We start from the raw sequence: 25,618 nt of genomic DNA on the forward strand, positions 1-25,618 counted from the left end.
TTTTCTGAAGACAGTTAAGGGACTTTCTTGAACACAGCCCCTGAGGCATGCATCACAATGCAGATCTTTCAATCTGGAAGAAATTACTTTAAAAACAGTTTCAGGAAATTCCAACAATGGTCTGGAGGGCAAGGGTCGACAAACCCATTTAGGAATTTCTATCATTTCCTCTATAGTCCTATTATTTTCCAATCTGAATTTACACACATTTATTTTCTTGCACATCATTCTGCAATCTATACGAGCCTTACGGAGGCACAACTAGACATTTGTTTGGCAATCTTGTTGGATAATACCATTGACTAAGGCTCAGGGCTTTTTCAGACACGCTTCCAGCTAAAAGCATAAAGTTGGGAAACTTTCTGGATGTGTGACGTCACCCCCGCCCCTTTAACTCTATAATGTGTCCAGTGCAGGAAGAGGGAGGAGAATCGAGAGTTTAGCTCACTCGATGCCTAGTGGGGATTGTATTACCTTCCCATACATTCATAGTGACACACTCACAGTGCATTAAGTAGAGATCGTGGCAAAGGTGCCTTAAGGATGGATTCTGATCCATAGGGACTGTCAGGTAAGTTACTACATCACCTATGCAAAGTCTAAAGAACACAAGAGCAAAGCTTATAACATAACACGTCTGTTGTTTAGAAAAACGTATGTATCAGCAAAATCATTTTATTTAGATACTTAATTGCGTTTTTGTGAACTGTTTAACTGTGTTTTTTTTCTATTTTTAAATTGCATTTAAGATTTTTTCATCTCTAAACTTACGTGGCAGATGTATACTGATTTTTTTTGAGTATGTTTAAAAAAAGAAAAAAAAAGTTAACCTTTTGTTGTGCGCTTTTACGCATTTTGCCAATTTTTTTTTATATGCTTGAGACAATAGTTTGGGGTGGTGGATTAAGTGATAGACAGTTGGACTTTGTTTCTTGATTAGATTTGTGAGTTGCATTGTTTTATTTGATAGCTGATCTAAGGAGTTATCTTTACAGCTGATATAAGGAGTTATCTCTGAAGCCCCCGCCCATACACTAACGCCAAGATCAGATAGAACAGGGATACGAGGCGCCTCTGCTGGTTGACATACAACACCCGCTGTAAAGGACACAGAGCAGCCCTTGGATAAAGTGCGTGCAGAGGGGGATCTGAAAACTCCCTGGAAGCTGGAGTGAAAGTCATTGGATCAACCCCTAACGATTTGCGCTCCAGACAAACTGTTTGGACCTTGGATTACAAAACAAAGAACTGGGATCTTGGCTGAAAAGTAACCTCAACTGAAATTATCTTTTAACTAAATTCAGGAAGGTGAGTTGACCTTTTTAACTTACAGCCTTGCCTCGTTGCTTTTTGTTTGGAAATAATGTAACATTATGAACAACAAGAGAACTAACTCGTGCTGTTTGTAAATATATAACTATAAATTAGTAAATAGGGACTTGTAGGGCGCGCACGTAGCCCACTGTGTGCGTTTAATAATTAATATATAGGTACAGTCCATGCTGATGGACTGAATATGCTGTTGCTCAGGGCTAATTGTTGGACCGTATGGGCGGCTCAGTGGCACAGCCAGGGGGGCTTCCTGAGTTTTTGGAGTCTGGTGGGGCCCGATATAGGGAGTCAGACTCAGAGATCATTAACACAGGAAGTAAGTGCTGACGCGTGGTGCTGGGAATTGCTGTAGACTGGTGGTGTAAAGCCTGTAATAGTATTAGCATCAATGGCTTAAATTGTGCAACATGTGTTTGTAGGTGGTTTATTGTATCCTAATTAGCAAGCGGACAACCATCCAGTCAAGTAGACAGGTCTGGATCCAATGTGACATCAGAAAGGGAAATTATTGTGATACATCTGATGGTGTTGAAAGAGGCAGATTGCCATGTGAATGGGCAAATATTGTGAAATAGATGGTTAATTTATTTGCAACTCACAATAAACAGCAGAGTTAGTTTTGTACGATAATATACGTGATGTATATTAAACTGAATAGTCCGACAGAGTACAGGCAATACTAACTATAACAGAAATAAGTCATTTGTGTACATTTTTATAGTTTATAATGCAGAAATACAGCGAGCACCCTAATGTATGGCATTGACTTACTTGTATGCTGCTCTGCTAGGACATGTTTACTTTTCTTTGCTTATGCAATTTTGTACAGCTTGTTAAGCATTATGAATGTGACACTCACAAATGTCATAATACTATAGGGAGTGCCCTAATCTCCACAATTATTTGCTTTGGGTTTTGGAATTTTTAACAAGATGTCTAGATTATGATACCTTAGCTTATATTGTGTAAAACATGACATAGGAGTTTTGTTTTCTGGTCCACATTAAAATAAATAAAAATAAAAAAAAAACCTCTGTATTTGGGTTATAAACATGCTCTTTCCATGACTGTACAGTGTGTCAAGTTCACACAACCCAACTCTTCAAAGTGTTTATTTGAACTCTCTGAAGCTCTTGAGCTTCATTTACTAATATGGATAAAAAGTCAAATGTGCTCGGGAGCCTTAGAATCCAATTAGATATTGGCTTTCATGTCAAACGTGGTGTAGACGCACACAAACTAACAGCTTATTGGTTATTACAGCTTTTCCCCAGCTTCTGTCTGCTTTTAGCTGGACTTGTACAAACACTTTAGCCGGGTCTAAGGTGTGTTTTGCTCACCACATGGTGAATAGAATGTAAATGGATCTGGAGGGATCATTGATTCCTGTGCTGAATGTTTTGCCTGTATATAGGATACTTTAATTGCAGATGCTTGACTGGACATGGTCCCATGAGGGTATATTTACTAAACGGCGGGTTTGAAAAAGTGGAGATGTTGCCTATAGCAACCAATCAGATTCTAGTTATCATTTATTTAGTACATTCTACCAAATGACAGCTAGAATCTGATTGGTTGCTATAGGAACATCTCCACTTTTTCAAACCCGCAGTTTAGTAAATATACCCCCATGTGTTTTCCAAATGCTTCTGAGTACAGGCAATATATTTACCATAAGGATCAATGATCCCTATCTCAAATATGTATGAGCTTCAGTAATTGCCTATTGAAAGAATAAGCTGTTAAAACACCTGTGTGTGTGTTTGCGTGTGTGTGTTTGCATGTGCCAGATAAGTGTTTGTTTTTTCCTAGACTATAGATCCTTCAATAATCATGTTTACGTGTGCTGGCTGGGAATACATGTATGTCATTCGGTGGTGTATTCCTACTCCGGCTTTCCATCCTCATAAACAAATCCCATAGTTAAGCTAGCTGTCAGAGTGTATCGTGTAAACATATCTGCTCTGAGTTATTGCTCATAGGATACGTTCCAGGGTAATAGTTCAGTACAGAGAGATCCTATTAAACTTAAAAGCAGGGGGATGTTGTTTTTAAAAGTGTCATGGTGAAATTTTTGCCATCTGGTTTTTACATTTCATTTACACCAGAACATGAGAAAGCAGCCATTGTTTATCATTATTCTGCCACTTATAGTAATCAAATTAATGCAGATTCCCCCTCCATGGGAACCAGATTAATAGGAGGAGTGATTAACATATGGTAGGGGGGAGGAGTGAATGGTGGTAGATAAGGACATGAAAGCCAGTATGCTTGTGTGATAAAACCATTAATGTGGCTATATAGTTTTGTTTTTTTTTACTTTTATTTTTAATGACTTTTTTTTGTACTACACCAGGAGTAGACACAAAAAATAATGTGGAATTCAGGAGACAGTCAGTAAATTTGGGAAACCATGAGATATTTTTTTTTAACGAGCTGAGAAGGTATATATTCATTGTTATAAACAGTAATGTCTCTCAAACCTTAGATGCAGTGGCTATACCTGGCTGCTGGCATTTGGCCAGCTCTGGCTTACACTAACCGAGCAATGGAGATTAAGAATGACATTTTAATGCTTACATGCTTTACTGTCCTGCGTATGTGGGACAACTGCAACCAACTAAAATAGTAAAGAAAGAAAATATCACAATCCTAGGATAAGCAGCCTTTGGCATGCAAGCTTTTGCTGGACTGAAGTATGCATGTTGCTTACACACAGTGGAGGCAGCGATTTTGTGGGACGAACCAATAGCCATGAACTGACAACTTATGAAATCACTAGCAACAGGGCATTATTAAAGCACAGCAGCTTAAACCCTAGTGAACGTACTGTCAAGGACGGTGAAAATCCTTACATTGTAGGGCTGGTAACGTAAAAAAAGGTAGGACAACATTGTCCTAACAGGGACACCATGATGAACCAAAAAAATAAATACATTTATTTTAAATACAGGGCCCTGTTTGTAATCGCATTGTAGCTATAAAATGTCAAGTCTGTGATATTTTTTATTTTTTTTCAGTTTTAGTGATTTGGGATTTCAGGGTATGCAAATCGCCATAGCTTCTAAGACCACCGCTAAGTCTTACTTTATTAGATTTCTTGTTCCATTCACTTATGTGGCTGGGCTCAGGCTAAGTAATACTGACCAAACATCATCATCATCGGCTATTTATATAGCGCTACTAATTCCGCAGCGCTGTACAGAGAACTCATTCACATCAGTCCCTGCCCCATTGGAACTTACAATCTAAATTCCCTAATATACACACACAGATAGAGAGACTAGGGTCAATTTGATAGCAGCCAATTAACCTACCAGTATGTTTTTGGAGTGTGGGAGGAAACCGGAGCACCCAGAGGAAACCCACGCAAACACGGGGAGAACATACAAACTCCACACAAATATGGCCATGGTCGGGAATCAAACTCTTGACACCAGTGCTGTGAGGCAGAAGTGCTAACCACTAAGCCACCATGCTGCAGTGATATAAGCAATCCACCCATTACAGCAGCGTGTTGGGCGCCAACACAATAATTGATCTTATTGTTTTCATGAACATCCTGTCTGCCTGTGTGTGCAGTCATCTGTCAACTGTACTTGCAGACCCGGGTACCAAACAGCTGGTTCAGGCATACACATAACTACTGAGTGTCCAAATTGAAAAAAGCATCCTGACGCTTGAGCTGAGTGACAGGATCAACCCATGTATGGCCAGCACCAGCCATGAAGACAATATGATTTTAGGTATGGTGTTACAAATAATAGGAAAACCCCAAGGGGTATATTTACTTAATTGTGGCTTTGAAAAAATGGAGATGTTGCCTATAGCAACCAATCAGATTCTAGTTATTTATTTGGTACATTCTGCAAAATGACAGCTAGAATCTGATTGGTTGCTATAGGCAACATCTCCATTTTTTCAAACCCACAGTTTAGTAAATATACCCCCAAGTCTCAAGCGTGCCAGATAATAGGGCCTAGATTAGGCTTATTAAAATTGTGTACAATTAAATGCAATTTATTATGAGTGTCTTTTTGAAAACAAGCTCCGGGGTACTTTCTAAAATTTTTCCTGAATCTAGGAGGGTTTCTCCCAGCTTTGTCGTCTTACTCCTCATTTCTCCATACCTTTGTTTACACTTAAACATACCTTTCTGCTGTGTGGAAACCTGCTGCCTATCTGGTGTATAATTACCTATAATCCCTGGAATTGCTTAGTAGAACATAACTGTTTTTTTATTTTCCACCACACAATGTTGGCTGCAGTACAGAGATGTGTTTTAACCCTATGCACTCAATGAAATTGAAAAAAAATCAGTATAGAGAAAATGAATTCAGCCCTGCATTAGGCCTACTTAAAGTTTGCAATCTCCATGTTCTCTGGAGCTGTGAATAGGGGTTAGAAACTTTTGGTAACCCCAACAACTTCTAAAGCAAATGGTATTTTAACGCATTGAATCCAGACCTCCATTGTCCAGTCAGTCAGGCTTAGAACTCACTTTTCAATATTAATTGGGTATTTTTGCAAATCTAATATTTACAAACCATCCATTAACAAACACAATTAAAAAATAGTTAAACTTTTTATTAACATGCTTATCGTTGTCACTTTTATTGTCTTTCTTTTTTCCTGGCCAATAGGAAATTGGTTCAAAGTGCATTGTCTGCACAGGTATATGTGAAGCAGTCACTTCTGTGTTATCTGTATTTTTGTTCTGTTGTCATGGCAACATCAGACAGTTAAAGTATTGCTTGAAGCAATGTAGGCTGGAGTACTTCATGTACTGCGAGACTACAAGGGTGTCATATTTGTCCTCTTCAACTGTATAGAATTAGCTATGGTTTCTGTTAGAGGTCACTGACTTTTGCTGATACCTGACAGGCGTAATCCGAGTAAGGTAAATGATAGGCTTGTCTCCATACAAAATACAAGACACTTTTTTTTTTTTTTTCTTAATTCTAAATGGCTACTATATTATTTAGGTACATGTCACTTTCTAGACCGCTGTGTTACTTTCTATAACATGGCTGTAGATAGACCCAGCAAGCCATGTTTAAGGAATAATTATCTCCCATATGTAATAACTTGTGGAATAATTGATTGCTTGGTTATTTATTGCATCGTTGAGAAGAGAGCAGGTTTGACTGGGGTGTGCAAAGCATGACATTGGATTGGCTGCGGCTCCTGTCCAATCAGGTTCCATATTTATTACACACCTTCACATGCAGAATTTTGAATTTCCCAGCCCAGATATAAATATCGGTAATGGTGGGGGTCTAAGGGTGTGAACCACATGGAATAGCTATATATATATTACCATGGGTTGGGGGCTAGATTAAGTTAATGTGTGAACTGTGGACGCTCTGTATGTTAATAGGGATTTATAACTTATATACAAGGCTTTATTTTATTATTCATATTCATTAAAACAAGGAGCTTGTCCAACTTATTTTTCTGCATTTATTAGCATTAGTTGGTGGTGTTATACTACTTTATACAAAAATTATATTTTTGCCATAGACTCTAAAGTAACAGTGGCTCTAGAGACAAATTTTATGGACAATGATAAAACGCTTGCCTATCTCTTCTGAGCGATAATCTTTGAATGGACCAACGGGCAGGCATTGATGTCTCCTTATTTAATTCATGCAAGACATCTGTCAGAATTCGACACACTCCCACTGTATTGTCCTGGGTAGAGGACAGCAGCAGATGTCTTGGACCATGCTGATCCCCCAATTCAAATACAAATAAGAGAGGAGACTCTACACGGCAGCAAGTGGCACAATACATGGCTTTGTGGCTGAAAAGTTTCCCCTCTCATTTGTCTTTGTTAAGCCATGCAAGACAATAATTAGAGTGACTCTTTTAAGGTGTTAAGCGTTGCTGCATACTATGGGATGTTTCTAAAAAGGAACTATAGCCAACATTGTCATAAATACTACAAACAATGGTTCACTCATGAGGAACATGTTAAGCTTATAAGGAACTATGTCACGTCATTCCTACTGGTGTCCGGATAAGCCCTCCAGCCAGGAATAAAAGATTGACGCATTGACCAACCCTTAAACACCCCCCCCCCCCCTCCCTTCGTTGCTCCTCCCCATTCCTGAGTCTCACGCCGTTTTATATGAGAGTGTAGAAATAAACTGGAAGTCATAGATAAGTCACTGCAGAAATTATAAACTTGCTCAACTGGTTCTGGTGTCAATTTCACCTGCTTTCGCTTGCCTCTGCTTGGTTTAGTACATTTGTCATTGTCTACATTGGAAACAGTGTGGGAGGGAGAAAATCTCAGTTGATTTAAGTAATAGACACACTGTTATTCACCTTGAAGTATACATAGTCTAAGGCATCATATGTTAATTTGGCTGTAATAGATCATTATGTTTGCCCCTTTTACCTTTGTTTCTATTTTTATAACTCCTCAACGTACACAGAGCTGAAATCTATTATTTTCATTGCCAGTTGTAAAGTATATTCAAGGGTGACTGTCAAAATAAGAGAGCCCAATATGCGAACACTCTATTAAATGACCATTAATAGGAAAATGATTTCTCCATGTGTTCTACACGGCATGGCAGCTGGGTGACCGGAAATATGCATTGTAGTTTTATATGGCTGTCTAAACAGATTAATGACTTTGGGTCCTTTTTAGATAAGTGGTTCCGGTTAAATCTGAATTTTTATAGGGGTGGGGAGGGTAATGTATGTGGAATGACCAAATATCCAAAATGAGGAACAGATGCCTCATCTGTGATTTAACTTTATTTATATGTTTAACCTTAGTAATGTAGATACATTACAATTCCACTAGAATAATCTACTACCTGTTTGTAAAATAGATGGATGTTAGAAGAGAGTATAAATGATTTATGCAGGTTATGGAACTTGGCGGTCAGTGACTTCTAATATCATCTTAACATTACTCCCTATCATACACAAATTTCAGTATGGAACAAAGCTTGTATGAGATAATCCTGTAATCCAGGGGCATTGTGCTGTCACTGACCGTTGTGTTCATCGAACACTTTCGAAATGTCATGTGACACAAATATCGCTACTGATCAGATATATGTAATTACATTACTAGGCACCAAATATAGGGGCAGACTTTACAGGAGTTTCCACATACCCTTCTCCCCCCCCCCCCTACTTAATCATTAACCATAACCAGCTGGCAGAACATTAAACTACAACAAAAAAACTACAAAAGACACAGAAGTACCGCCGCGTTACAGCTATTGCCGTTATTACGGTAAGTTTAAACCAGCTTTCTGCTCGCCGCTCAGGGAGCTGCAAGCAAAAAGCCGGCGATAAAACTGCCGTAATAACTAACGGTAATAGTGCGCAGGCCGTGTTACTTTTTGAAGTAACGCGGCCAATTGAATTCCCCCCCCCAGTGACTCAAAACATTGTCCCATCAAAAACTTTCTTCCTTTTTTAATTAAACGCTCTAAGTCAGGCAGGGGCGGACCCAGACATTTGCCCTACCCCGGGCGATTTTAGGGTGGGGCGATTTAGGCCCCGCCCCCTTTCTGTGTTCTAAGGCTGCCGGCGGCTGCACAGTATGTGCAGGTCCGTTCAGCAGTGAAAGTGTGCTGTCCCGCTGCTCTGATTGTGTTTAAAACACAATCGGAACAGCCGGGCAGCATACTGTCCCTGCTGAACGGACCTGCACAGTGTGCAGCTGTCGGCAGCAAGCCCCTGCTAGGGATGGCGATCGCCCCGATCGCCACCCCTATATCCGCCACTGAACTCAGGGGACTCTAACAGCACCTATGTTGCCAAACCGGAGAATGAAGAAATGACAAGTGAGGCCACTTAGTCGAACGCACTTAAAGGGCGACTGTGTTTGCAACTGAACTTACACTTGCCTTTAAGGGTTAACATCAGTTCTGGCCCGACCAATGATAGATGTTGTGGGAGGGTCTGGGTTATATATATGTGGCTGCACTTCCATTAAACTTCAGTCAAGAGATTGTGGCTTGTGATTCGTACTGCTGCTCCCTCAAAAACTCTGCCACCGTTTTAAACTTTGGTTGTCAGCTCTCTATTGCGATACAAACGGCTACATGTAGCAGCACCAATGGCTCCAGTTAGGGGAGGGGCACCTTAGTGCCCAACACAGTCCTCTATTAAAGACCCTTCTAAAACCATTCTAGGTCTCCATCTTCACTTGCAATGTAATTTCTCTATATGAGGCTTATTCTGCTACGTGAACCAGTGGTTCCCAAACTGTGCGCCTAGGCTTCCTGGGGTGCCTCTGTGATCTCACAGGGATGCCTCGGCCAGGGCCAGTGGTAGGCAAAGCGGGGGACTACTTGGTAACTATTTTGGCTTAGGGGTGCCTTGAAAAAATTATGGAGACCCTAAGGGTGCTTGGAACTGAAAAAGTTTGGGATCCACTGATGGGAACTATTTAAACATGCCACACCTGATGAAGGAAGGCTAAGAGTTACACAAGCCCTCCTCCCATATTACCTTTCATCCTCAAGAGATTCACCAGCTGATTTGCAGAGCTTTAAAGAGCCTATGTAACAGCAGGAAATATTACTTTTGTAATACAGGTGGATTGATACGTGCAAATATTTGGCAGGTCCTCACTAGTTCTCTCAAAAGTCACTCACCTCATTAATTCTTGTTTTGGTCTTTCCTCTTTTTTTTTTTTTTGTTTGTTTTTCTGCTAAAATGTTTTATTGAAAATTAAAATGTACAATTGTGGACAGTAATCGGTGTTTAACCATCTCTCCCTAGTAGTTTTCTCTGATTTTGACAGAATGATCTCTTTTGCAAAAAATGTTTTAGGTGTGTCTCTGTGGAATGTGAGCTCCTGTGCAAGTGAATTTGGCTACAGGTGGATTTCAGCTCCGCCCCCTGCAGTCGGTACATTCATAACAACACTTAACAATAGAAACGTTAACAAAATGTCTATGTGAAACATGTCTCTACATACATCCAGCTTGTTGGAGAAAGTTGCTCTTGAAACATGCTGATTCCGTGTGTCTAATCTCTGAGTGAGTGTTGAGCTGTTGAACACCAGACACAAGAACAGACTCTGCGGTGATAATGTGTGGCACATGGCTTACCAGTGTCTGCCGCGCTTCATGAGTTTCAGCTGCTCTTATTCACGGTTCATTAGTCTGTTATTTGATGTCTTTAAATGTGACCACAGCAGATCAGTAGATCCTGAGTGGTACTCGTCTGACATTAACCCGCAGTAAGGTCAAATATTAAAAGACAGAATATGCATGTGATAACAAGGGATAGTTTTCTTGCCCCATGGCAAGTAAGCTTTACTCTCAGAAGTAATGTTGCGAAAACTTACACGGATTTCTCATTTTATAATTATTTTGCTCAGTTTATCTGTCTATGGGACACATTTATCATTCATCGGCAAAAATGAGAAATAGTTATCAATCCTTATCGCATGGATAAGGATTGAACTATTTCTCAAATTTATTAAAAACGGATCACAGAAACAGCAGTTCCAAAAAAACTGCTGTTTCTGTGCTAAAAAAAATAAATCGCACTTACCCCCCTCTTCGGGACGCGCTGTCTCAGGATCTCCTCCAGGTGTTCTTCGCTCCTTTTCATTCTTCAATTGCGCATGTGCACAAAGATCCCCGCTCTGTCTCTGCAACTATTGTTGCAGAGAGAGAGCTGTGCGTGACAGGGAGGGATCATGTGATCCCTCCACACATGCGCTGTCCAGCTCTGCTCTTCGGAGCAGAGCTGACAGCTTTGGATTTTTTGAATTTTGATAATGTACGTCAGCTTCAGCATGACAAGTTCCCGAAAAAAAATGTTTTTCGGGACTTGTTAGATTGCGGCCAGAGCAGTCACCATACTGTTGAATGGTGACTGCTCGCAAAAACGATCAGGAGTGCAAAGCAGCAGATATCCATGATATCTGCTGCGATGCACCTTTAATAAATTTGCGGACGGCACATCGGGACCTGATCTAGCGTGCACTACCGTGATTTCTTAAATATGCCCCTTTGTGAGGTTTAGTTATTGTGTTTTCTTTTGCTAGTGGCCATATTAACCGCTTTGGAGGCAGGAAATTGGAGGATATCCGAATATTGCTTTACATCTCTTTATACACAATTAAACGTGATATTTATATAAATTTGATAACAATGTCTGCAAATGTTCTTCAGCTGTGTGTATAAAAAAACACAATCATTTCATAATAGCTGGAACAGGAACTATTGTGAATATGTGTTTGTGGACTCTCATGGGATGTCCTTATTGTCCAGGGTCTACATGTCTCTTGTCCTGAGGAAATAGCAGAACATTGTGTGTAAATGATCCTACTGTAACTTGCATGTGTAACTTCTTTGCATAAGATGCCATTTTTAGCCGTCTTCAAAGCTACTCGTCCTATTGAGAACTTGGTTCACAAATAATCTCTTATTTTTAGATCCTTTAGAATTGGTGCATAAGCATTTATAGTATTTACCCTCTGACGTTCACTTGCCATTATGATTTGAAGGAGATTACCAGTCATTTATTTTCATTCATATCCCCAAATTGATTGTAAGCCGATTTGCAATTCCGTAATATTAATTTTTCTGCTGCCTTAGGGAGTGAGCATGTAGGTGTTGAAAGACAACTAGATTCAGCCTAAACAAAACCTTGTACAATGCACTCTTTTAACAACATGACTTTAAAGCTTCTATGGAGCATAGTGTACAATGTATTTTACAGAGCATTAAGACGTCTGAGTGCTGCTGTCATAGTTGAAGCAAAGTAAAACAAATGCTTGTTTGGAAGGGAGCGTGTGTGTTTGGCTCCGTTAACTTATATTATATTTTGGATTATAAGGGACCGATTCGATTAGCCGTGAGTTGCGGCTTGCTAATACATTACAGAAATCTCCACTCATTATCCCTGGCACTTCTATGGGACAGCAAGGGAAACAATGTGTGTCTCTGCTGACTGTTCCGAGACACATTGTGTCACCAAGCACCGGTTGAATCTGCCCCTCTTAGTGTCAACACGCATTTTTATGCACATGTGTTAAAAACTTAATTGAATGACAAAGATGCACTAGGTTCTCTGCCCGAAGGGGCCCTTGCCCCTTGGTGTCAAAATCCATGGTTCTATTAGTGTTTTTAACACCAATAAAAGCATGTAAATGGGTCATGGAATAAAACCCATGGGTTCCATTGACACCGTACCCACAACCATTTGCACTTGCAGTCGGTAGTGGCTGCACTGAGGCACTTTTTTTTCCCTGATCCACCCCATGTGCTAACGTGTTAATGGAGTGTCCTTTATTGGCCCCTCTTTCTCGACCATATATATAACGCAATGGTCAGGGGCGGATCCAGACTATTGCTATACCCCGGGCGATTTTAGGGGAGGCGATTTAGGCCCCGCCCCCTTTCTAATTTCTAAGGCTGCCGGCGGCTGCACAGTATGTGCAGGTCCGCTCGGCAGTGACAGTGTGCTGCCCCGCTGCTCTGATTGTGTTTAAAACACAATCAGAGCAGCCGGGCAGCACACTGTCACTGCTGAACGGACCTGCACAGTGTGCAGCCGCCGGCAGTAAGCCCCTGCTAGGGGGGGCGATTGCCCCGATCACCCCCCCCCCCCCCTTCCCCTGGATCCGCCACTGGCAATGGTAAGGGCTGTAACACAGATCAAGTTATTTCTACAGCACTCAAGAATATATGCTGTATGGCAAGCAGAGGACGGAATTAGCGAGCTGTGGGCCCCAGTGCAGGGAAGCTGGGAGGAGGGAACCGGGGCCCAGAGCTCACTGCTTCCAACCCTCTGCATCGGGCCCCATTATCTCCATGCACCCCGGAGCACCGCACCAATGGTAGTTCTGCCGCTGATGGCAAGCAGTTATGTTTAAACAGCTTTACTATATGCTTTATTTCAACAAGAAGGCAGCAGAAAACATTATTAGCAAATGATTGTATTACTAGGGATATGCATAAAAAAATATTAAAACAGTAGCAACCAATCATTATTGAGCACATTTTTACCTATCTCATCCAACTCATTTGCCCCAGATGCTGCATTCAGAAAATGTGAGATAGGAAAAGGATTCCTCTGAGATTAGTGTATAGGGCAGCACAGTGGCCTAGGGGTTAACACATCTGCCTTACAGCACTGGAGTCATGAGTTCAATTCCCGACCATGGCCTTATCTGTGTGGAGTTTGTATGTTCTCCCTGTGCTTGCGTGGGTTTCCTCCGGGTGCTCCGGTATCCTCCCACACTCCAAAAAACATACTATTGGGTTAATTGGCTGCTAGCAAAATTGACCTTAGTCTGTCTGTCTGTGTGTGTATGTTAGGGAATTTAGACTTTAAGCTCCAATGGGGCAGGGACTGATGTGAATGAGTTCTCTGTACAGCGCTGCGGAATTAGTGGCGTTGTATAAATAACTGATGATGATGATTTACATGAAGTGGAACTTATTTCAAGCTGAGTTTTGTCCTAGCTTTTTCTGTTACTCATTTACAGAATATAATGTTACTCGTGGGAGTGGCTTGATTATAGGGTACACGTGGACGGGCACCGACTGGCAGATCAGAACAGAATTGGCGATGATTCCTGCCACTTTAATGAGAGATGGGAATAAAATGATGATTACAGTAGTGTATTGTAACACGCAGACAGACAAATCCCTTTGAGATATTTGAACGATACCTACCTAGTATAAGACTGGGCTGACAGATCCACTTTAATTTACTATTTCTGCTCGATTACAAAGAATAGACAAGGGCTCCCAGAGCAGCTACACCACCTCCTATTTCCTTGGAATGGTTTTGTTTCTCATTTCTGAGAGAAGCGGAAAAGGGGGACTCTGGTCCCATCTGAAGTCGTATTTCATGAGCCAAAACCAGACAGAAGGTGCTTTGTTCCCTATTCAAGTGTCAGACACTGTGCTGCAGCCAGGATCTGTTAAATATTTAGTTTGGGGTGGGGTGGGGGGTTATTATAATAGATCTACTGAATATATAGGTAGACAAAGATGCATGTATAATACTCAGTACTATTATGAGTATAAACATTCTGATATCGAACATTCCAATTGGGTGGCCCTGTTCAAAGCGAGAGGGGGGTTGGGAGGACAAATTGAGTTTTATGGGAGATCTTTAAAATCTAGCTTTCTGCTGAGCTTAGCAAATAACCGGTTTATCTGTTCAGGGAGCAGAACTATAAATATTATAACTGTACCCTTGACATCTCGCCAGTGTAACCATAGAAAAATGCATGTACAAGTGTATCTTTAGATCTGAAGAGTGTGGAGACACATCCAGATTCCGATCTAGTGTGCACAAGATTAGCTGCAGCTGGTAGACACAGTTTATAATATCTAAGCCTGTGTTAAAGAATTTTTGTAAAAAAATAATTTAATGGTACCGTTCTACCACAATGCTGTCTCTTACCCATATCGCTTACATTTCCTGCCACTATCCGTGAAATATGTATAATTTCCTTGCCCCAAGACCGCTTTATAGCTTAAAACCCAACTTGCGTATCTGAAGATAATGCTGATTGCTCCAAGAATGAAGTAGCCTAAATAGAATTTATATTTTAGTATGCAAGCCCTACAAGATCTTTACATCTATTACAATTGAGGCCTCTTTGGTGCATTTAGCCCTACATATGCTCCTTAGGACTTGTGACTAGCAGAGATCATACTTGCCAACTCTCCCGGAATGTCCAGGAGAATCCCGCATTTTGCGAGAGTCTCCTGGACTCCCGGGAGAGTGTGGCAATACCCCGGATCTGCCCAGTGGGCAGAATTATCTCCCAAACGCGCGTTTGGCCCTGCCCTCCGCTGTCAAATGACGCATTTGCGTCATTACGTCACGAGGGGCGGGCCCAAAACGATGCACATTTTGGAGCCCCGCCCCCATCACACCCACCTCTCCCGCAAACCAACTTTATCAAGTTGGTAAGTATGGCAGAGATACGTTGACTAATGTGACTTGTATGACTTTTCACCTAAAATAAAGTTTCTTTATTTTTAACTATGGCCTGTCTGTAAAAAAGGGTCACGCTGTGCTTGGTCTTTGTGACTCCAGTTTCACATCCTTTCTTGTATTGCTGCCATCACCTCAGGGACCTTTCTGCATTCCTACAGGATGCCGAGCAGGCTGAACATATTTACGTATGCACGTCACATCAGACACTCTGTACATGTGCTGGTGATTCATTTTAGGAGGTTACAACTCTGGCAATGGCCTTGATAAATGAGCCATTTTCAGTGTCTGTTTTGTAGTTTTATTACTGACTGTTTATGGAGTCAGCGGTGTAGTCTTTAAAGCATACTTGCCAACTCTCCCGGAATGTCCGGGAGACTCCCGAAATTCGGGTCTGTCCCCTGGACTCCCAGGAGAGCAGGCAATTCTCCCGATTCCCGTTGGCTCTGCAAATTAAACAGAGGGGGCGGGGCTTAGTGGCGCCGTGTACGTGTCATTTTGGCCCGCCCTCTATTTTTTTTGGCCGCAACAGTGAGGTCCGCTTTGGGGGCGGGGCTAGCGATGCGATTCTTTGAGCACCGCCCCCACACACCCTGCCTGCCTGCCAGGACACAAGTTGCCAATGTTGGCAACTATGCTTTAAAGGGACAGTAGTACTTAAATATATAATAATTATTTTTTTTTGAATTTTTGAAATGTATTAAATTGCGGTATATAGAAGTCCCCATAGACTTTATTATTATTATTATTATTATTCTTATTAATTTTTTATTTATAGGGCGCCACAGGGTGTCCGTGGCGCCGTACAAGGACAAAAACGAATTACAATACAAGGTAAGACAGCACAGTACAGTAAACATGAAGCACAGTACCTCAGTAAGCTCAATGCACAGCTAGTGAGGGCGGGGGGAGTATCCGCAAGTGACGGGGCCCAAAAGGAGGGCGCGGAAGACAGGGAGACCCCCAGAGGGGGGAGGAGGGCCCTCGAGGAGGAGGGCAAAATAGCTGGAGAGCAGAGTTAGAAGTGGTGGAAACAGGAGGAGAGATGGCCCTGCTCAGAGGAGCGTACAATCTAAGGGACATCTGATATCTGCTGCAATGCACTGTTAATAAATGTGCGCATTACTTAAATGTGCGCCGGTCCATTTGTTAGGTTTGTGCCTCTGATCACTCTTGTTTACACAATTAATGATAGATGGGATACCGCTTAAATATCAGTTTTCACAAGTTTGTCCTGATCTTTCTTGCTTGGAATCCATAACATTGGACTCTTGGGGCTAGATTTACTAAACTGCGGGTTTGAAAAAGTGGAGATATGTTGCCTCTAGCAACCAATCAGATTCTAGTTATTATTTATTTTAGTACATTCTATAAAATGATAACTAGAATCTGATTGGTTGCAATAGGCAACATCTCCACTTTTTCCAACCCGCAGTTTAGTGAATATACCCCCTTAAACATTTACTAGAATACGCACTGCTGGTGCATCCAGATTAACTTGACTGGTGGGGAATAAAGAAGTATAGTTGTTTTACAGTATCGGACACCCAATAGGAAGCATGGTTTGGCTTTTAGGGGCTTTAGGCTAATGTTGGTCACATGGGTGTAGCTCTTTAACAATGAACTACTGGTTACACTTTTAAACTACATACATTTTTTTGCACAGTTTAGCCATAGTGTGTGTGTGTGTGTGTGTGTGTGTGTGTGTGTATCAAAGTAAAGCACCCCCACACACAACAATCTTTTAGAAACTAGTTTACATTTTCCATTTTAGACTGTATATATTGCAGCGCACTGACTTTTGACGTTCAATCAGAAATGAATTAATGGAGTGCAGCTAAAACAAAAATACAAAGATCAATCCCCCGCAAAGATTTTCCTTTTTTCTTTTGGCTGAACAACTTGCAAGCAATCGTATCATTGTACAATTACAATACAGATGCAATAATTGTATTGTATATAATATAAATAATTTGGAACCCTCCGACTCTAAATGTGATACAATATAATTGTATAATTTTAATTTCTCCACACACTGTTGAATTTTGCAAATATAATCCAATCAAAATCGAACTAATTATAAAGTCTGTGGTTAGCGCACTAATGTAGAGATCAGTTTAAGGGTATCTCCACCTAGATCTACATTTTACTAATTTATTTCAATAACTGCCCAACTTCACAAAACTACGTACACACTCAATGAGAGAGAAGGGTAAGTACACATTCCTCGGGTGCCCTTTGAAACATTTTTTGAGGCTGTTATTAGAATATGTTTACCTTTTTATGGAGGTTTTGTTTTTAACATTTACATATAAAAGACAGGTTCATTTTTCAAACTAAACTTGGTTATTATCTACAATTGTTTGTTAGATACTCTCTAGTTTAGTATATCTAACATAGTTTGAATGGGACAAAAATCCTCTTGCTGTTTTGGTGTTCAAGTACTGTATATACGGGAAGGGGGTGGCACCCGATCCCACCGCTGCTGCATCATCAGGCCGACGTCAGTGAGTTTTTTGAGTTGTGCAGCTTGAAGACCTCGTTCCTATGTGCTGAAGTAGCTGCAATTGACAAATGTGAATTTTTAGTGTTCTGCAGTCTTGCAGATTTGGCAGTACCCCATGTTGTTGATTTTGGCATTTGGGTAGAAGCTGGAGACAGAAGAGCTATGATAAACAGTGAGACCTGCGATATATCTTTTTAATAGCATACATATACTTTTCTTGTTCACTTACCCTCTTTGTTCGCCTTGTATGTTTACATGGTAAGACTGCATTTTGCTATTAGCTGACATCTGTAATTTGTTTGAGTTAAATAGGTTGATTATGAGGGTAAGGCCTCACGCCACTCTGAAGCTTTCTCAGCTGGCAGGATTGGAGACCCAGCATGGTTGTGATCTGAACGGTGGGTGGTGTTTGCTGAAATGAACAGCGTGCACAAAGTGATGTAAGAGGAACATGTAGGATCTGCCGCGTATAGCCAACCATTGTTTGTGTTTCTTCATAGTATTATCTGTAATGACACAGAATAGAGATGGGAAATGTATCATCATCATCATCAACATTTATTTATATAGCGCCACTGATTCCGCAGCACTGTACAGAGAACTCATTCACATCAGTCCCTGCCCCTTTGGAGGTTACAGTCTAAATTCCCTAACACACACACACACACAGACAGACACAGAGAGAGAGCCTAGGGTCAATTTTGATAGCAGCCAATTAACCTACTAGTATGTTTTTGGAGCGTGGGAGGAAACTGGAGCACCCGGAGGAAACCCACACAAACACAGGGAGAACATACAAACTCCACACAGATAAGGCCATGGTCGGGAATTGAACTCATGACCCCAGCACTGTGAGGCAGAAGTGCTAACCACTTAGCCACCGTATATACATGTAGAACTCTTTACCTTCTGAGAGGGAGGTTTGGGAAACATGTAAAGGGACTGTAACCTCAAACTTTTTATTGCCTTCATTGTGCTTTTATGTTGTCCAAGCAAACTCAGGGGATTTAATTGTAAAGCGCTATGGCGTCTGCTGGCGCTATGTAAATAAATGAAGATCTATGCTTTGTCATATATTTGGTGTTTTCCCACAACTACCTACACCCCAATGATGTCTTGCCCATCCATTACCACTAGGCTACACCTCCAGGCTATTGAGAAGATTCAGTTCTCAATAAGATTGTCAGGAGGGCAGTGGGAGGAGATTATGGGATTACAGGGAAGAGAAGTCAAACGGCAACTGTACTGATTGGTGAACGCTACAAAATGGACCTACCAGCAGCAGTATATTAACTGGATAACATCCTATGGCAAGAAATATTTTACACGTCCATCCCTTAAAATCTGCATTTGATAAATTAAAATTGGGTTTGGCTCACTTTTTTAAATTATTTTAACAAGTTTCCAACCATATTCATATGTATAATGGATGAATTTGCCAGAATTTCAGTTATTTTACATCTGATTGTGTTGCATTGGAGAACCATAGTTTCATACACACAAAATATTTGGTATTGTTTTTAATTTTTATAGGCTTAGTGGGGCATTAAAGAGCACTGCTGAACATTAAATGTTTTTAAAACAACTTTTTATGCTGAAATCAGTCTACCACGGTACCTGTTCCATCCAATTACTCTCAATTAACACATTTAAAAATCTGTTTAGAGCCTAGTCGATCATACGCCTTACTTAGTTTGAGATTTCTGACCTCCACAACTTTGTTTGTCATCAATTAACAGATGTAAAAGGTTTCCATGACATGTTGAGTTTTGTAAATTACAGGCTTAATTAAAAAGGAACATTTCATGGTTTAGTTGATTATGTGAGGTCACTAAGTAGTATTTTATTTTTTTTATTTTTTTTTGTGCAGTCCACACTATCCCCCTTCCTGCTCACACAATGGTATTTCCCAGTGATGGGCAATGTTATACAATCCATCTATTGCTAATGAACAGCATTTGACATAGCTCAGCTGAACATAACTGGATATGTAGTTCAGCAGCAGTGTCAAAGGTTACTCATCCCAATTACGGTATGCTCGTTATCTTGTAACTACATTTGGAAGTATGATTTATCTAATGCTTGTAGGATAAATTTAGCATTGATAATCGGCAAAAGCCATATATAAATGGCTACATAGATTTTACAAGCTTTTGGAACACATACCTAAAGATGTCCTCCAAACATGGACATTCTGGTGTATCAATTGTATGCAACATGTGTTGGTTTCCACTGCTGAATTGTACTTACATTTTAGTCTAATGCAGTGGATCCCAAACTCTCAGTTCGAGCCACCCCTAGGGTCTCAATATTTTTTTTCAAGGCACCCCTAAGCCAAAATAATTACCAAGTAGTCCCCAGTCTTGCTTGCCACCGACCCTGGCCGCGGCACCCCTGTGATATCGCCGTGGCACACAGTTTGGGAATCACTGGTCTAATGACTAACACAGTGCCACACTCAACATCTGTAAATGCCATACTTGCCTACTTTTGGCAAGCGGTATCCGGGAGAGGGGCGTGTCTAGATGGTGGGAGGGGAGAGGCACGACCAAATGCGTTGTTGCAGGATGCGGGAGATTTGACAGCTCTCCCGGAAGTCCGTGAGACTGACCCAAATTTCGGGAGTCTCCCGGACATTCCGGGAGAGTTGGCAAGTATGGTAAATGCACTTGTTTTGTACAACTCTTCTCCCTACGATAGCAAACTGCTAATCGTGGTAACGATGAGTCTTAAAGTGGCCCACTTGACTCTCTTTTAGATGTGTCTATATAACCATGAGGCAGAATTAAGGATCTAGTTAACAACACTTAGGGCACCATTAGCACAGTTGAATGATAACCACATACACGTTTGTCAGATGTGCTCATTGTCAGACTAACTGAATTTACGGTTTGCTTTGAACGACTTATGAATGACCCCGATCTGATGCTTATCGGTAGTTTTGCAACTGTTCGTTCATGGCATCAACAGGAAGTGGCATGATGGCAAACAAAAATGATTTAACTTTCACATGCTTGTGTATTTTTGTTCTAGAGAGAATCTGTGGGGACTTTTTTTTTTTTTTCTCCTACCCTCCAGTTCTTTAAACAATAATGATCTTTCTGAGAGAAGTTGACTGTAAAGGGCAGGAAGAGAAAGTACTCAATTCACAGATTTATTTTAAACAATAGCTATAATAAGTGATGACAGGAATACATTATGTTTTCCTCTTACTATTATCTGGGCCCTTAAAGCAGAGAAAATAGAAGATTTGTTTATTTTTCTTTAAATTGCAACCTAAGTACCTTTTTAAGCATGCATCTTTTTCTTAGCTGTCCGCCCATAAATCATTATCCTCTTTTCAAAATCTCTATGAGGGTTGCAAAATATGGCTGCCAGTTACACAAGTAGAATCACAGCATGCCATGTGAAGGCAGAGGGGGGAATGGAGTGGATTTTACAGTACACAGACAGAGCTCAGAGGAGAGTTCCAAAGCCTCTCTGCTCATTTCAACATGTGCCATGTCATTGTTGTTGCCATGCTAGTTCATAACACAGTGCAGAATTGTAAATCATTAATAGTAGAATGAGGAAACAAACCAAGATAAATTGATAAACACCAACATTCTTATAGCCTGACACAGTTTATTTTAACAAGAAAACACGTCATATTTTTGCTGCTTTTAATATATTTCCTTCTTTTAAATTGTGTTACTGTGGCTACTTCAAATCATGACTCTAAACTCACTGGTGTAATAAAGGAGAGAATTGTCAAAGATATATTTTTTGATCTTCTAAAGTAAATTATGTGAATGATAATTGGAAAACTAAGAGCAACATAAAAGCATGGATGTGATATAGCTATAAACTGTGTGATAAATTAATATAAAGTAAAAAAAAAAAGCAATATAAACACAAAGTGATGAACCTATTACAAATACCTGTAATTCTCTTTTTCCAAGTTTATTAATGCTGTGCTTTCTCTTGCAGATTCCATTACAAGATGCCTATCCTCAAGCAATCCAGCTCTCATACCAAAAAGCGAACCCGCATTGATCGAGAGATGATCAGTGCCCCATTGGGGGATTTTAGACACACCATGCATGTTGGAAGAGGAGGTGATGTATTTGGGGATACCTCCTTCCTTAGCAACCATGGTCCTTCCTCGGCTCAACCAGCGGAGGTGCCAGCTTCCAAGAAAAATGGCCTCACGAAACTGGGTACAGGAGATAATGAGGAATGTAAAATGGCAGACTCTTTAAGTCAACGCTCGCAATCGTCAGGAATAGGCTCTGGTGCAGGTAGTGTTTCCTCCAGCCCAGTCAATAACGTATCAACTAAAGAAGACAGTTTATGGAACAACAGCTGTGCTGTAGGGAACTTTGATCAAGTTGATTGGCTGTCGCCTGGAAGTGATTGCGGGCTGAAACATGCAGAATCTATTCTGTCATTCCACCTTGACTTGGGTCCGTCCATTTTGGATGAAGTGTTAGGTGTAATGGACAGAGATCCTCCCACATCTGAGTGGAGCAGTCCAGATAACCAACATGATTTCGGCTTCAAATATCCCTCTGTCAATACCACAGACAAAGATAAACACACACACACCTCCACGGCTCTAGAACCCCAGGAAAACCATTATAGTCTACCCAGCACACTGCCCATTACAAACCACGGCTTGGACTATAAGTTGAGTACCACTTCAGAAAATCCAGAAGGAAACGGATCCATTGATGAAGGGGACAGCGAAGAAGAAAAACGTTCCATCTATGAAGGTATCGCTGACAGTCCAGAGCAACATGAGGGCAGTCTGCACATCAGCCAGTGTGTGGACCTAGATGATGATGAGGACGACGAAGATGAAGAGGAAGTCGGCCAGGGTTATACATTTGACGACGACCTTGATGATGAGATTGGCGTATAGGAATATAAAATATATTGTAAAACTGTTTGATGGTCCCTCCCTTACATGATTCTATGATAAACATTGTGAGGCATAGGTCAACAAGTGCAAATGGTATAAATGTTATACATTGGACTCTCAAGAGAATAAGAATAGACTTTTTTTTTTTTTTTAGTTAATTAAACTATTCTAAAAGAATATACTTTGTACAGAGGCAATTTTATGCATTTGACCTGTTCCTATTATTCTAACTAAAGACTTGGAAGCTTAAATTTTCATTGGACTCATTGTAATTTGTTCCAGTTGGATAATGCTGCAGATTTGCCAAAAAGTGTTTTGTGTATGTTCTTGACTCTCATTAATTGGAGGAAGTGAACTTTCCCATTGTTTGCTATAAATGGTTGCGTTAATATTACATGGACACAATGTCACGGATGAGTATGGGTATACGTAGGTTTATTTCCATTCATACATTTCACCATTTAAGTGTTGTATTCCAATGGAGACTGGACAGGTGCTGCTCCCTAGCTGTTGTGAGGCTGCAATGCAAAGTGTTATAGTGCAACGACAACTAGGGAAGCTCAGGTCCCATAACCAAGTTAACGGGAGACTTCCGTGAATATAATTGTCCCTGTAAATCTTTTATAGCCAGCATACTAAAGTGTATTTGTTAAGACTTTAATTTTTAAATATACCTGTGTTTAATAACTACAGGGTTAGGCGTCTATTTCTTTTTATCTTGTTTTTTTTTTGTTTTGTTTTGTTTTTTTTACGCCCACCAGAGGCCAACTTTATTTTCAAACGGCACATGTACAGGACAGTCGACTTTCTTAATTCAGATTTCAGAATGCCACACACTAATCGCTTATAACTGAGAGGAGAACGATACTTAGGGTTAAATTTATCAAGCTACAGCTTTGAAAAAGTGGAGATGTTGCCTATAGCAACCAATCAGATTCTAGTTATCGTTTATTTAGCACATTCTACAAAATGACAGCTAGAATCTGATTGGTTGCTATCGGCAACATCTCCACTTTTTCAAACTCGCGGCTTGATAAATTTACCCCTTAGAGCGGAAAAGTCCATAAGTAACAATGGTGTCTTCTTGTTAGCTAGAAAATATTAAAGTCAAAACCAATCGTTTCCCTTTTAAACAAGTTGGCTAAAATATTTTTTTTATTATTTAAATAGAGAGGGTTTTTGTCACTGGTAATTGTAACTATTTTCACCCATTTAAAATTTTGGAAGAGGATTGTTGCTATTTTTGTTGGTGTGTTTTTTTTTTTTTTTGTTTTTTTTTTAGAAATGTTTTAAACACTAAGTTTTGACTATAGATATTGGCCAGGGCAATGGGTTTTCTCTTTCTGTGCTACATCCCCAGCTGGGGTATCATAATTTGCATGTAGACTTCCCATTACTTATGGATTTCTTGAAGTAGACACTATGAAGATGTTTCTTCCAATAATTTTATATTCCGCACAAAGTGCTACACAGTTGTACCTGTGGCTGCTTGTCCCATTAGAGTGAACCAGATAAAGTTTTATTTTCAAAATTTCCTTGCCATTTTTTTTTATTTGTTGCACAGGAATTGACCACATAGTATTTTCTATGCAGTACAATAGAGCTTTTTATTCTGTGTATCCATGCATACGACGAAACTTTGAAAGAGGAAACAGACTAGATAACAATGGTGGATTGCTAGCCCAGATGTCTCGAGGAATTCAGCTGTATAAATGGATTTCAGTGCCATGGTCAATATTGTTTTGCACACTACAGGTGTTTCACATAACGTCCTCTCTTTCTCACTCCATTTTATATCCCTTATTTCTAAAAGAAAATATATCTCAACCTGCCTGAGATCCTGTTTTATTTTCCTTTTTGCAGCCCGTGTTAACACTATTGCTAACTAAGCCGTTGAATTTTATGTTAGTTGACCTGTGCATCGTTATAAATATTTTAATTTTGAGCCTCTATATGGTTTAAAAAAAAAAAAAAAAGCTTCACAAAAATGTATTTCATATAGTCTAATTCTATTTTTTTTTCTATAAATGTCTTCTGCATTAAAATAGTTTTGCAGCTGTTTCTATTTTGTTGTTGTGTATTTGATTATGTTTTCATGCCCAAAATGGGACGTTACTGTCCCTTCTACTCTGAGACCTGGAAATCGGAGGGTTATAAACAAAAACATGTATTGTGCAGAGTTGTACTGAATAGATTTCTAATGCACCTGTGTACAGTAAAAGTTTGTGGTATCTAAGGGTCAACGGAAATAAACACATTTTCCAGAACAATAGAGGCTGTAAAGGCGGAACTGTGACATCATTGCTTTTATTTTAACCAGTTTCTACCCAGCATTCCTGTTATGCTGGAGTCTACAATCGTTCATTTACACACAAAGGTGTGTGCTTGTTGGACTATGCCTCATTAAAGCTAGGTACACACTACAAAGTTTTCCACCCACTTTTTATGCTGATCAATGTTCCGATCGCTCGGTCCATGGACTGCATACACACTAGCCTTTGTTAGAACGATAAAGGGAAGAGCGGACGTCCCTTTAGCGACCTTTTACAGCCATGTTGTTGTGAGCAATGACTGTAATTTCGTACTCACTGTGGTGGATCGGTCGGAAGTTTATACACGATACACAACGGAAACGAGATTGGAACGAAAATATTAATCGGTACGACCAACCAAATGAGGCGACAATTGTCCATTTGGGCAGACTTTCGACCATCGTGTAACTGTACACACTGACCCGACTTTTGAACGAGCGGTGGTATGTCGGCTGATTGAGCCGACTATTGGACGAAAACCGCGTAGTGTGTACCCAGCTTAATGCAGAGTAATCAAGAGAGAGGCCTCACACCTCCCAAATTTTTACATTTACCATACCTCCCAGCTGACCAGTCCCGCTGGAATCGGGACAGTTGGGTGACTTACAG

General features: G+C 40.4%; 1 protein-coding gene across 1 annotated transcript; it reads left to right on the forward strand.

Moving 5' to 3' along the window:
* The first annotated feature begins 444 nt into the window (after positions 1 to 444).
* Positions 445 to 24,758, forward strand: CDC42EP5 (CDC42 effector protein 5). The gene is made up of 3 exons (XM_075191579.1): positions 445 to 571; positions 996 to 1,308; positions 21,764 to 24,758. The coding sequence occupies exon 3, from the start codon at positions 21,777 to 21,779 to the stop codon at positions 22,695 to 22,697; it is 921 nt and encodes a 306-aa protein (XP_075047680.1). The 5' UTR covers positions 445 to 571; positions 996 to 1,308; positions 21,764 to 21,776; the 3' UTR covers positions 22,698 to 24,758.
* The last annotated feature ends 860 nt before the right edge of the window (positions 24,759 to 25,618 follow it).

This window comes from Mixophyes fleayi, chromosome 11, assembly GCF_038048845.1.
Source record: "Mixophyes fleayi isolate aMixFle1 chromosome 11, aMixFle1.hap1, whole genome shotgun sequence".
Classification (NCBI taxonomy): Eukaryota; Metazoa; Chordata; class Amphibia; order Anura; family Limnodynastidae; genus Mixophyes; species Mixophyes fleayi.

Excerpts from the sequence above, each read along its gene's own strand:
- CDC42EP5 (XM_075191579.1), top strand. The coding sequence starts at position 21,777 with ATGCCTATCCTCAAGCAATCCAGCTCTCATACCAAAAAGCGAACCCGC.